The sequence below is a fragment of the Mastigoproctus giganteus genome, chromosome 9, assembly GCF_048544385.1.
Source record: "Mastigoproctus giganteus isolate SK-2022 chromosome 9, ASM4854438v1, whole genome shotgun sequence".
Classification (NCBI taxonomy): domain Eukaryota; kingdom Metazoa; phylum Arthropoda; class Arachnida; order Uropygi; family Thelyphonidae; genus Mastigoproctus; species Mastigoproctus giganteus.
Genome location: NC_143583.1, coordinates 123,405,421 through 123,418,272, shown reverse-complemented (window position 1 = coordinate 123,418,272; position 12,852 = coordinate 123,405,421). Strand labels below are relative to the sequence as shown.

Here is a 12,852-nt window from a genome sequence, read left to right as displayed (position 1 = left end):
CGCATAGAATTTGGTTCACAAAAAATTCGAGATTCATTGTTGAACACATAAGAGGCAGCCTGAAGGTACACTTTTTTTTTGTGCTCTTGCAAAACAAAGCTGTACAGGCTGGTCTTTGAGGAGCAAACTGTCACAGAGCTAGTGTACCTTGTACTGGCGCTGTGACAAGTTAGATAAGTTATAAGTTAGAACAATGATCTATGACAAAGACTAAATGGATTCGGTGGAATGATTTCATGGATTGGCCCCAAAGTTCCCGTGACCTTACTCTGTTTTTGTGGGGAGGGTACAAAAGAAAAAATATTTCAGAAATTCTGTAGCATAATCTGTATTACATGTTGAACTTTCTTTTTTTTTTTTTTGCTCTGATATCACTGGCAAAAGTTCTTACATCTGTTATTTTTTACACATACATATTCTCATAAATCCAAAATAAAATCAGCTGATATAGAAGTAAAATGTTTCGCAATAGTGTAAGTTTTAACAGTTTACTTCTATTTTGACTTTTTCTCATTAAAATAACTTCCTAGATTTGTTGGCTTAGCATTGGTAGAGGCATATGATGCAAGAAAGCAACTTATGCAGCATCAGCCAAAAAAAAAACAAAAAAAACCAACAAACCCTCCCATTTTAATCCCTCCATTCGTTCCAAATGCCTGTCCAGCTCAGCCTTAAATTTATTTTGGCTATCACCTTCCATAACAAAAGATGGAAGTCTGTTCCACCAATCAACTACCCACTGGCTAAAGGCAAATTTCTACACATCTATTCTACAACCATCTTTCCTCAATTTAAAACTATGCCTCCTCAGGTTCTTAGTCTGAGCAAGAGGAAGAATCCCATCAGCATTCAGCTTGCTCAACCCATTCAAGGCCTTATACACCTCAATCAGATCACCTCGCAGGTGCCTACTCTCTCCAGGCTCTGCAATTTGCAGAACTTCAGCCTTTCTTAGTAAGAGCACCCCCTTTGTTCCCCTCATCAATCTTGTTGCCATTCTTTGTACTCATTCTAGCAACTTTACATCCTTCCTAAAATGAGGCCTCCAGACCTGTATACAATACTCTAGGTGTAGCCTGACCATTGCCTTGTTGTATAATGGGATAACCACCTCCCTGTCTCTGCTAGCAAAATTCCAATATATCATTGACAAGACTCCATGACCTGCCCTGGCTGCCCGTCTGCACTGCTCAACAAAATTCATATTTGACTGCACAATTACTCCCAGATATTTTTCACTTTCCACTTCCCTGAGTGTAGTACCGCACAGTTGGTAAGTTTATTTTCAGTTATTGCTACCCATATGCAGTACTTTGCAATTGTCAATGTTAAAATCCCCCATTATAAGACATTCTGATTTACTGGCCCACTTTATTTCTCTACACAATTGCTCATTACACTGATCAAATTCAATAGGTCTAACACACACCTACTCTCATTTTTGCTTTCCCAGTGATTATGTCACACCAAACAGACTCAACATTGCACTGTCCACCAAAATTAATTAGGTGCACTTCCTTACATTTTATATGCTTTTTAACTAACAGCATAACCCCTCCTCCCTTCCTGTCCTGTCTATCCTTTCTGTACACATTGTACTCCCCAAATTCCAATTCTGCATTGCTTATGTCTGTGTGACACCACATCTCTGATATCCCAACAATATCTGCCTTTGATGTCTTCACTAGCACTTCAAGCTCATCAAATTTATGAACTACACTCCTAGCATTGGTGTAGATGCAAGTATACATGCACCTATTTCTACTTTTAGTCACCCTAACACAGCCCATGTATTTACTTGTTCCACTATGACTCCCAGCAGTCCTGGAAATCTCCAGCCCTTTGCTTTCCAGGCTGCTGCTCATTCTAATAGCAGTGCAAGAATCACTTTTGCCTCTGCCTGTGGCCACTGTTAACCTTTTGTCTGTGTATCCCCCCCCCCAAGCTAGCAGTTTTCCAACCCACCTAACACTTATTTTGAATAACTCATAATTTGTAATTTTAACTTTCTAAAATTAATAAGTAAAAGAACAACAGACTAGTTCAGTTGAAAATTGAAAGTAACATTAAACTAATTGTTTTGTTATAGATAGTAAAAATTTTTGATTAAAGACAAATTAATTCTGCAATTAAATTTAAATACAATTTTTTCTCTGTGGCTTAAACTACATGCACACCACTTTTTTAACTACTTAAAAATATCAAAATAAAGTAATTTTAATATATTTTTTTAAAATGTGGAATGATTAATGATAATGGAAATAAGTGAAAAACAGATATATATCTTAGTGCACTTGCATCATTTATACACAGCCAATTATAAGTTAGCAAATTTGCAATAGTGGCATCGTTTAAGTTACATCTATTGCAAATTTGCTAATCTGTAATTGGCTGTGTATAAATGATGCAAGTGCACTAAGATACACATAGTCTAACTCTTTCGCAGCTTGAGGCATAAGCCCTTAATGCATTAGAGTGAAAAACAGATATATTAAAAGATTTCCAGATTCCCCTTCTCCTCCTCTTCAAACTAGAGCATTAATTTAAAAGTAAAACTTCAAGCATTTTCTCATATTTGTACAATGATACTGGAATATTATATTACCTTGAAGTATTCTGTGCCTTCAGAGAAATTTTTATTAAGATTACTAATGACAGCATCTAATTTTGCAGAGGCACTTTCACATTCTTCAGACAGGCATTCTTCTTTGCATAATTCTTCAAAGCTAATTATGTCATCAAGATCAGGAAGGAAACAAATTGCATTGCTACAGCAGTGTAACCCTCCTGACCGGATCATTCTTACAAATCCTAGAGCATTACCTGCAAAAATAATATATAAAATTTTTTATTTAATAAAAAGAAACATGTGAAGTGCTTAAAATGCATCAAGTAACTAAGCAGACAAAATTCCAGATATATGTAATGTTCAGATATAAGTAGAATCAAAAAAATGAGTCATATAAAAGTAGAAGGGATAAATTAGGAAGATAAAAAGCTGGTAATGTGAGTTTGGAGTTGGATAGTGAAGGGATGCTGATTGGTTGCGGCATATGTTCAGACTGGTTTGGAGGAGAGTGGGGATATTTTGGGAGGAAATTTCTATCAGCTTGGCCCGCACTTGTAAGTAGAAGGAATCTGTTTTGTAGAGAGATGGGGGATAAATTTAAACAAAGGTGGTGCAAGAGTTTTTGCCAGTATTATTGAGGATACCTTAAAAGTTCAGGGAAACTGCCAGTTTGGGGGAACAAGGGTAATATCGATATGCATTTATCTAATAATATTGGTCAAAGTAACACTTGCACATACCTCAAAAGTTCTTGTTTCTTACTGCAACAGAACATATTAGCAAGATGTTCTGAGGGCAGAAACGTTTCAAATGTGCGAGTAGCTAATGCCAGGGAAGCGAGCTTAAATAACTTTAAGGGGTGTATCAGAATAGTAAACTATACAAGAACACTAAGTCTTAATTGTTTATACAATAATGTCATAGTATATTGATGTATGTAAGGAGGTACATAGACTTAAAGTCCATCTCCACTGTATGATCAGTATCAAGCAGAACATCTACCAATAGCAAAAAAAAAAAAAAAAAAAAAAAGTCACTGCAACCGGGGAGCAAACACGAAATTGGCGATTGCCTCCTGGTGCCCATCCCTAGAGCCGGGTCTGGGTCAACTATTCCTGTCTGTGCACAATGCACGAACTCCACACCCATCAGATGAAGTGCAATACCGATAGGTGTCGGTATTGCACTTCAGCAATACCTTCCCCGTACCCTGGCTGCTCACACCAGGAATACAAACAAAAAAAAAAAAAAAAAACATATGCTAGCAGTCAGGAGTAAATCCCACATCATCAGTTCGTGATGCCAGCAAAAAAAAAAAATTAAAATAAAATAAATAAAAATAAAATTCAATAAAAAAATCCTTCTGACTGCCTGCAAAAAAACAAAACAAAAAAACACTTCACTTATCTAGGCTGATTCAGCAATAATCTTGCATCTTAGCATTATAAGATGCCAGGAAAAAAAATAATAAAATAAAAGGCTGAGACAGCATAGATAAAATAAAATAAAAAAATACAAAAACTTAATCACTGTCAATCAGAATATTAAGCTGCCTCCTCTTCTGGCAAACTCCTGGAATGTCTGAAAATACTCAAACCTAGATAACAATTTATGTTCATTACCTCTGTATAAATCAACCACCACATTTACAAGATTAATTCTCGTATGATCGTAAACCGAACAATCAAATAACACATGGTCCCAAGTCTAAAGCCTGACAAACACAATACGGGTCAGACTCTATTCCTAGCTCGCACAACTTGCCCTTCAAGGATCCGTGATCAGTAAATAAGTAAGTCTCCATTCTCAAATTAAACCACTTGTTCTTTTTATAATCTGCATTAAAAGTTACATCAGGAATAAACCTCCTGGTCACAGATTAGGTCACACTGGAATTCCATCTTTCCTGCCAAATTTCTATTAGTTTTGACATAATATTCCTGTTAGATATCTTTCGATCAACCTGAATATCATTAGTAATACCAATAATAGTAACTGGCCTACACTTCCTGGTAAAATAACAAAATGCCCTAAAAATTATAAACAAATCCAATGGAAGAGCACCCGCAATAACCTGTATGGCGTTCGTAGATACCATTTTACACACCCGTAATACAGTTAATAACATAGATCTTTGCAATGAATTTAACTTATTCCTAAATTTAACAGTACTCACTTACAAAAACCAAACAGATGAAGCATATGACACAATAGGCAAAAATATAGCTTTGTAGTACAAGGAAAGAACTCTTCTATTCAACCCCCAGTCTTTTCTTGTAATTCTGACAATAGAGGCTGTAAAATTTTTAACCTTACCAGCTAAGTATTCTAAATGAGCAGTAAATGTAAATTTATCATCCAAAACAACTCCAAGATATTTAACCCAGGGAACAAGAGGTATCTATCTGTTTATTGTCAATAACTACCTTCGGTGGACAATTGTAATCAAGCTTACCTTTTGTAAGCATCATCGCTGTTTTAGAAGGATGAAATCTTGAGTTTGTTATTCGAAGCCCAATGAACAAGACTGTTCACCACTACTCCAATTTTATGTTCAACGTGTTGTATAGATTTACCCTCTACTAACAAAACCAAATCGTCTGCAAAAGCTATCTTATGACACTCAGACTCATCAAAGGCTAACCACAAGTTTAAAACCAAGTTCCAAAAAACCGGGCCCAACACTGATCCCTGAGGATCATCCACAGTTTATGACCCTCTCATATTTCAAATGCTGGGACCTTACTATGAATTTCCTGTCACTTAAATAACTTATTATTATTTTATAAAGCATATTTGGGCATTTTAATAATCTTAATGGTAATAGAGCACTCTCGAACCAAACAGTATCAAATGCACCTACAAAATAAACAAATAAGGCCAATGCATACTTGCTATTAGATTGCTTACTGAAATTCACTAAATCATTGATGGAGTCCTCAGTAGAGCAACCCCTTTTAAAACCATACTGAAACTGGAATTTGAAATTTCTATCCAAAAACAAAGATTCCAATCTTAATAGTATTAATTTCACAAAAATTTTACCTAAATTTGCTAGTAATGAGATTGGGCAAAACCCCCTGGGATCAGTTAAAGGCTTTTCCAGTTTCTGAATCAACTTTAAAAAAGCAATCTTCCAAAATGAGGGAAAAATCCTCTCAAGAAAAAATTTATTAAATACATTTAATAACACATCGGGACACAACGGTGTGGCTCTAATATTGCAATTATTTTCAATTTGATCCAACCCTGGGGTCATTTATATTTAACTTAGAACACACAACCATTAAGTCACTTAAATTGAACAAGTCTGTGTCATTAGAACCCTGATAAGCTCTGTTTTCCCCCCTAACCATAGTCTGATACACAGTATCCTGTGCTTCACAGTCAGCTAAAAATAACTGATCAGTAATAGACTTGATAGTTGTATACCAATCATAGGATTCCAAATCATCAGTTATGGCAGTACTTAGATTATTAATATTTAATTTGTTTCTACATATTTTACATAATAAACCCCATGGGTCATTATTCTTGCCATGCCTTGAGTTTATGAGAATATACTGCCTTATGATACTGTTTCCTTTTAATTCTAAAAAGTTCCCCACTAACCAGGATCTTAGCCATACCCCGAATTCTCAATCTCTGATACCTTTTCCTTAGATTAAACATCTCTGATCTTAATATAGATAACTCATCAGATCACCATGGTACATTGTATGCCCTATCTCAACTCCTACTTGCAGCAAAGCTCAAGGAATTATGTATAACTGATTGAAAAAAATAAACTAACTCAAGTGCATTCAATTTATAGAAATTGAGTTTAACTTCATTTATAATATTACTCCTGATTTATACTATCAAATCTATCCCAATTAATTCCCCTGAACCTTGAGCACTCCTGCAAATGTGTCTCAAACAACTGTCCATCCATTAAATTAATATAAAACACAATCGACCTATGACCACTACTAGTAAAATTAGTAATTACATCCAAATGAAATAATCTCCTACTTAATTGGTAAAAAGTCAAGGTTATATCAATATTAGAGCTCCCATGAACATTATCCTGACAAACCATACAGTGTATGGTTTGTCAGGTAAATTTAATATATTCCACTTCTGACCTAGAATAAATTCCTCCATTTGAACTCCCCCTAGTATCAGCAGTGCTACTATACCACATATGGGATTTAACATTAACATCCATAGCTAGAAGAACATTCCCTCTAGAAATAAAATCCATAACACATTCTAACAGTTGGATGAAATAATCGATACTCACACTTGGAGGACAATAAGCTGACACTATATAAAAAGACACAATCACTGTATTAATATGAATACATGTAACAAACTCAGTACAGACTAGAAATCACTGTCACATTTAAATTTTTATTTAATAACACTATTGCAGTTTTAGGCTTAACCCTCTTAGTATGAATCACATTGGCAGTTATTGGAAAACCTGTCACCCTATAAGAGCCAGCAAATACTCCCACATAAGGCTCTTGCTTTCTTGCATCACACGCCACTGCCACCACTACTACTAATGTCTTATTATGGGTGATTTTAATTTGCCTCTAATTTGATTGGAAACACAATATATCGAAACTGTTTTCAATCATGACTACCCTGGCTTCATCCATAACAATTCGAGCTCTCTGTCCATTTAATTGTATACATTTCAAATATACTCCTGGAATATCAAAGCTAACATTTACTGAATTCAAACTACTCATTACAGATACACATACTTGCAACTTCCATAGCTCTGAGAAACTCAGGACATTTGAGATCTCTAACAGAATGATCACTTATCCTTCCACGTCTTTTACAATTAATGCAATTTGCTCACTGATTCTTACTCTGGCAATCCTTGTAAATGTGCCCATAAGTCAAAGTTTTATGAGAACAAAATGCAGAAGAGTGTCCATAACCTAAACAGTTAAAGCACTTTGTAACAACTATGAACTCCAGAACTTATGAGAATTATAACCAAGATCGATTCTATCATTGCAAAATAAATACTTATACATTTTTGATGGTAAACTAATAACCCAATTGGTTATTTTAGGTTTTAACCCAGTGTTAAACCTAAAGATTATTCCTTCTTTCACCTCCTGCTCACTAAAACCATATTCAACTAAATTCTTGTAATACAGATCCTGGAGCATTTCCTCTTTACTGATTTCTTTGAGTACATCAAAAATTAATATAGTTGGGTTTGTCAGCTTTACCTTATCTGCTTTAATATCTTTATCTTAAAATTGCTCCAGATTGACTATTCTGTTTAAATCCTCCAATTTCTCTGTCTCTAACAGAGAAATTGAGGGATTTATACAATAATGTCAAAAGCGTTTTCAATAAAATGAGTGAATTCGAACTGCTGATTAGGACGAGAAATGCTAACATAATAGGGCTTATGAAAACATGGTGCCACTCGGAGATTGGGGATGATAACTTTCAGTACAGTATGTACAATGTATTTAGGAAGGAAAGGGCTGATAGAAGGGGGGGTGGTGGGATTATGTTTCTTATCAAAAGCAGCCTGAGTAAGATGAAAGCTTTCCCACATTCAGATATTTTGCATGCTAGTATAGAATCCGTACGGTGTGAGACAGTTGGAAGCAAAAGTATAATGAGAGTGGGAGTAATCTACAGGCCGTGATTGTGAAGATTATGATGAGAGCCTCTACATGCAAATGGAATAAGCAAGTAAGCATCAATGCATCAAAAAAAAAAAAATTTTTTTTTTTTTTTTGGCTGATGCTGCATAAGCTCATACACTTGCTTTCTTGCATCACATCCACTACTACTAATATATACACGTAAAAACATTATCTAATTCAGTGGTTCCCAAACTGTGCTCCAAGGATCCCAAGAGATCTGCGAACAGTTCCCAGGAGATCCATGGATACATTTCTGTAATGGCTACTTTGAATTTTACCTATTTTTTTAATTAAAAAAATAATGTTTCGTTAAGAATAATCACAAAACTTCTTTAATTGGCAATATGTTTATTTTGCATGACCATTGGAATATCTGGTTTAGAAACCCCCTGTATGCATAAAGTGATTGACAATCAGTTTAATTAAGGTCAAATCATGCAATGCATTGTTACGTATGCTCAGTAGCATACGTAACAATGCATTGCATGATATGTATTGATATGTATTTGTAGCTATCTGATTACAAAGTATGTTGCATGTGGATCCAGAAAGAAAAATATGAGTGTTAAATTAACAAACTTGCATGGTTGCACCTGTTAAAGATTTTAGTGATCTATAGCTGTGACTTCTATCAGCATGGATAACCAATTCAGTTTAGTCATAGTTCATATAGCATTAACATAATTACAAGGGAAGTGAAGTAGTTAATTTTATTAGCTACAGTAAGGTAAAGGTAAAGTGCAGCCATTATCAACCCACTGCAGGATGGAAGCCTCCTCAACAATTCATGCTGAGGGAAATGGACCATAATCTGCCACACTGGTCCAGTGCGGGTTGGCAGATCGACCGTATTCAGCAGTCAGGGGCTTGAACCCCGGTCTACTCAAAGAGCGTGTGCTACTGCACTCCCACTCCTGACCACTCGGCTATGGAGTAGTGTCAGTCAAATAACATGCAGTAAACATTAATGTTAATTGTTTTTTATTTATCATGGATCAGTGGCTAAAAAGAGGTAGTTTAAGTAAACAATCAAGTACTATTACAGTAAGCATAGATGTAACCAACATTGTAAGTAATCTCAATGTTTTATGTCGCCATCCAGTATCGGCAGTTCTAGAACTGCAGAAAGTAGTAAATAATGGAAGTACAATGACTCCTATTTGTCTATGGGGTATACAAGTGATGAACTTGCCCCCGATGCCCTATGCATCTTATGTAACAAAGGGTTATCAAACAGTTCTATGTCACTTGCAAAACTTCATAGACATTGTGAAACTAATCACCCTGAATATAAGAACAAAGATATGACAGTTTGTTAATGCCTCAAGCATTAACAAACTGTCAGAGCCTTATGGTGATAACTTCAAAAACTAATAATGAAAACACTACCATGGCCTCCTACAGGATAAGTTACTGTATTTCACTTGCAGTAGAAGCCTGTGCAATTGCAGAAACCCTAATTAGGCCATGTGCAGTGGAAATGGGAACTTCTGTGCTTGGTGAACAGTCAAAAAAGAAACTTTAAACAGTTCAGTCATATAATAATACTGTTAAACATTGCATTTGAGATCTGTCAGCAGATATATAAAAACAATTGGTTTTGCAACTTAAATCTGGCTTTGCTTTTTCGTTGCAACCTTACAAATCAATAGACATGTCAAGGCTAGCCATATTACTTGTATTTGTATGTTACTTGTTCCAGAACAAAATCAAACAAGATTTACTGCTCTGTAAAGTTGTGTGACTGAAGAAGAAATGTTTAATTTCATAAATAGTTACATGATAAAACATGAAATCAGTTGGGAAAAGTGTGCTGATGTGTGCACTGATGGAGCAAGAGCAATAATAGGGAAAACACAGGGGAAGGTGGTGCGTATCAAAGAGTTGGTGCCGTCTTGTTCGAGTAGTCACTGTGTGCTCCAAGACAAGTGCTTTTTGCCAAAATGGAAAGAGACCTAAAAACAGTACTGGATGATGCTGTAAAGATAGTGATCCACATTAAATCTAGGCCCCGTAATGCAGAATACTTAAGTTACTTTGAGAAGAAATGGGCACCGGATGCAACAACGCTGCTGTTTCATACAGAAATAAGGTGGCTTTCTAGAGGAAAAGTTCTTAGTTTCTGAACTTTGCTCAGAAATGTATTCTTTTTTATTGATCACCCATTTTATCTTTCTCAATGTTTGGTAAATACATCTTGACTGCAGAAATTGGCATAATTAGCAGACATTTTTAAAATAATTAATGAACAAAATCACTCGTGTTAAGGAAAGGGCATGTTGATATTGCAACAAGGGATAGAATTCATCTTTTCAATGTAAACTTGAATTTTGGAAGAGGTCTGTAGAAAAAAAGGCAGTACGAATGCTTTTAAACTCTGAATAACTTTTTGATAGAGAGGATATAGCCTGGAAGAAACTATTTATGGTAGCATCATCCAACATTTAAATGGTTTGCAACAGGCATTTCAAAAACACTTCCCATCTTCTACTGATGATGCTACCTGAGTCCAAAATCCATTTTGTGTCTCAGAGAAACTGGATGGCATGTCTGCAAAATTATGAGTATTTGACAGATATTACATATGATACTAACTTGAAACAGATAATCAGTGAGCTTTCTCTGGTTGAATTCTGGTGCATTCTTCTTCAATAATATCCACAAGTGTCTAAATATGCAGTGAAAAAACTTCTTCTGTTTCCAACAACTTATCTGTGAAGCTGGATTTTCAAGATATGTGGCAACAAAATCTAAATATCATTACAGAATGGATGTCACACTGACACGAAAATTCAGTTGTCTACAATCACTCCCAACTTTAAAGGACTTTGTGAGATGAAGAAACATCATTCTTCACAGTAGTAACCTATGCGGTACAATCGAATGTATACTCAACATAGTGGAAGTTTATTATTCGGTTATTTTTTGTGTGTTTGAAAAGGGTTATTTTGTAAACATAATAAATGAGTTCTGAGATAAAATTTTTTAATTTTGGATTTTTTGTATCAATCTGAAAAAAAGTGGATTGTAAACATAATAAATCAGTTCTGAGATATAAATTTTTAATTTTGGATACCTATTATCTGGACACCCTATACAGGCATACCTCGGTTAACGTTACCTCTGATAACGAAGCTTCGATATAACGAAGTCCGCAATTTCAAGCCCCATTTAACATAAAAAAAAATTCCAGTTTAATCACCTGAAATCTAAACAAACTGAAGAAATTACGGAAACCTTTGGGGCTTCTCGTGGTTGGTTCGAGAAATTTAAAAAACGGGCCAGGATTCATAGTGTAAAATTAACAGGAGAAGCTGCAAATAAGTTTCCAGAAAAACTAAAGGAAATAATTGAACGTGAAAATTTTCCACCAAATTTGGTGTTCAGTGTTGACGAAAGCGGTTTGTTCTGGAAACGGCTACCAACAAAAAGCTTCATTTCTATTGAAGAAAAATCAGCTGCTGGGTTCAAAGCAGCCAAAGACTGTTTAACGTTACTCTTTGGATCAAATGCCTCTGGCGATTATAAATTAAAATTGTTATTAGTTTACCATTCAGAAAATCCGAGGGCGTTAAAAGGTAACATAAAAATGAATTTACCTGTAATATGGAAAGCAAATAGAAAAGCGTGGGTTACCAAGGAGTTATTTACTGATTGGTTTGTTAACCACTTTTGTCCTGAAGTAAAACGGTATTGTCAAAAAAACAACTTTGAAGAAAAAGCTCTTTTGTTGTTAGACGATGCTCCGGGACATCCTACTGATCTTAACACGTTGGACACATGCATTCCTGTCAAAGTTGTGTTTCTTCCAGCAAACACAACTTCCCTGATTCAACCATTGGATCAGGGAGTAATAGCATCATTTAAAGCTTATTATCTGCGTCGAACATTAAGCAATTTAACTGAACTAGAGGATAAAGAGGAAATGACAGTTAAAACTTTTTGGAAAAACTACACCATTAAAAACGCAATTGAAAACATTGATAGTTCTTGGAAAGAAGTCACTAAGAAATGCTTAAATGGAGTTTGGCGAAAAATATGGCCAGAAGTTGTACTAGAAGAAGAAAATAACATCCAAGAAATTAGAAATGAAGTTATCCAGATGGCTCAATCAATAGGTTTCGAAAATGTCGATGAAGAGGATGTTAGAAATTTATTGAATGCAGAAGATGATGGTTTTTCAGTGGAAGATTTAGAAAACCTTGTTAGCAACGAAGACAAAGATAATGAAGACGAAGTTAAAGAAGTTCCTGCCGAAAAAGTGTTAACAACCAAAGATTTAAAAAGGTGCTTAAATGACATTGAAAACATTTTAAATTTTTTTAGTGAAAATGATCCTGATTTAGGAAGAAGTTTTATTGTTAAGCGATCAGTGTTAAATGCAATAACTCCGTATAGGCAATTGTTAAATGAAAGAGAAAAAAAGCATAAGCAATCAACTTTAGACTCATATTTTAAAATGTGATTTCACTTTGTAAGTTGACTGTTTATTTAATAAAACTTTTCTTTGTTCGAAAAAAAAAGCTTTTCATTTTCTTTACGTAGGAACGTATCCCTATTCTGACCATAGTATTTTTACCTCTGAAAACGAAGTTTCGCTTAACGAAGTAA

The 12,852-nt window shown here is 35.0% G+C and overlaps 1 protein-coding gene across 4 annotated transcripts in view; it reads right to left on the bottom strand.

The window, feature by feature from the left end:
* SWIP (strumpellin and WASH-interacting protein) overlaps positions 1-12,852 on the bottom strand; it is a 496,362-nt gene that overhangs the window by 65,064 nt on the left and 418,446 nt on the right. For all 4 annotated transcript variants that reach the window (XM_090381778.1, XM_090381779.1, XM_090381782.1 and 1 more), the window contains one exon: positions 2,606-2,823. In XM_090381778.1, coding sequence (XP_090237904.1) covers positions 2,606-2,823 — 218 coding nt within the window. The remainder of the gene's footprint in view (positions 1-2,605; positions 2,824-12,852) is intronic.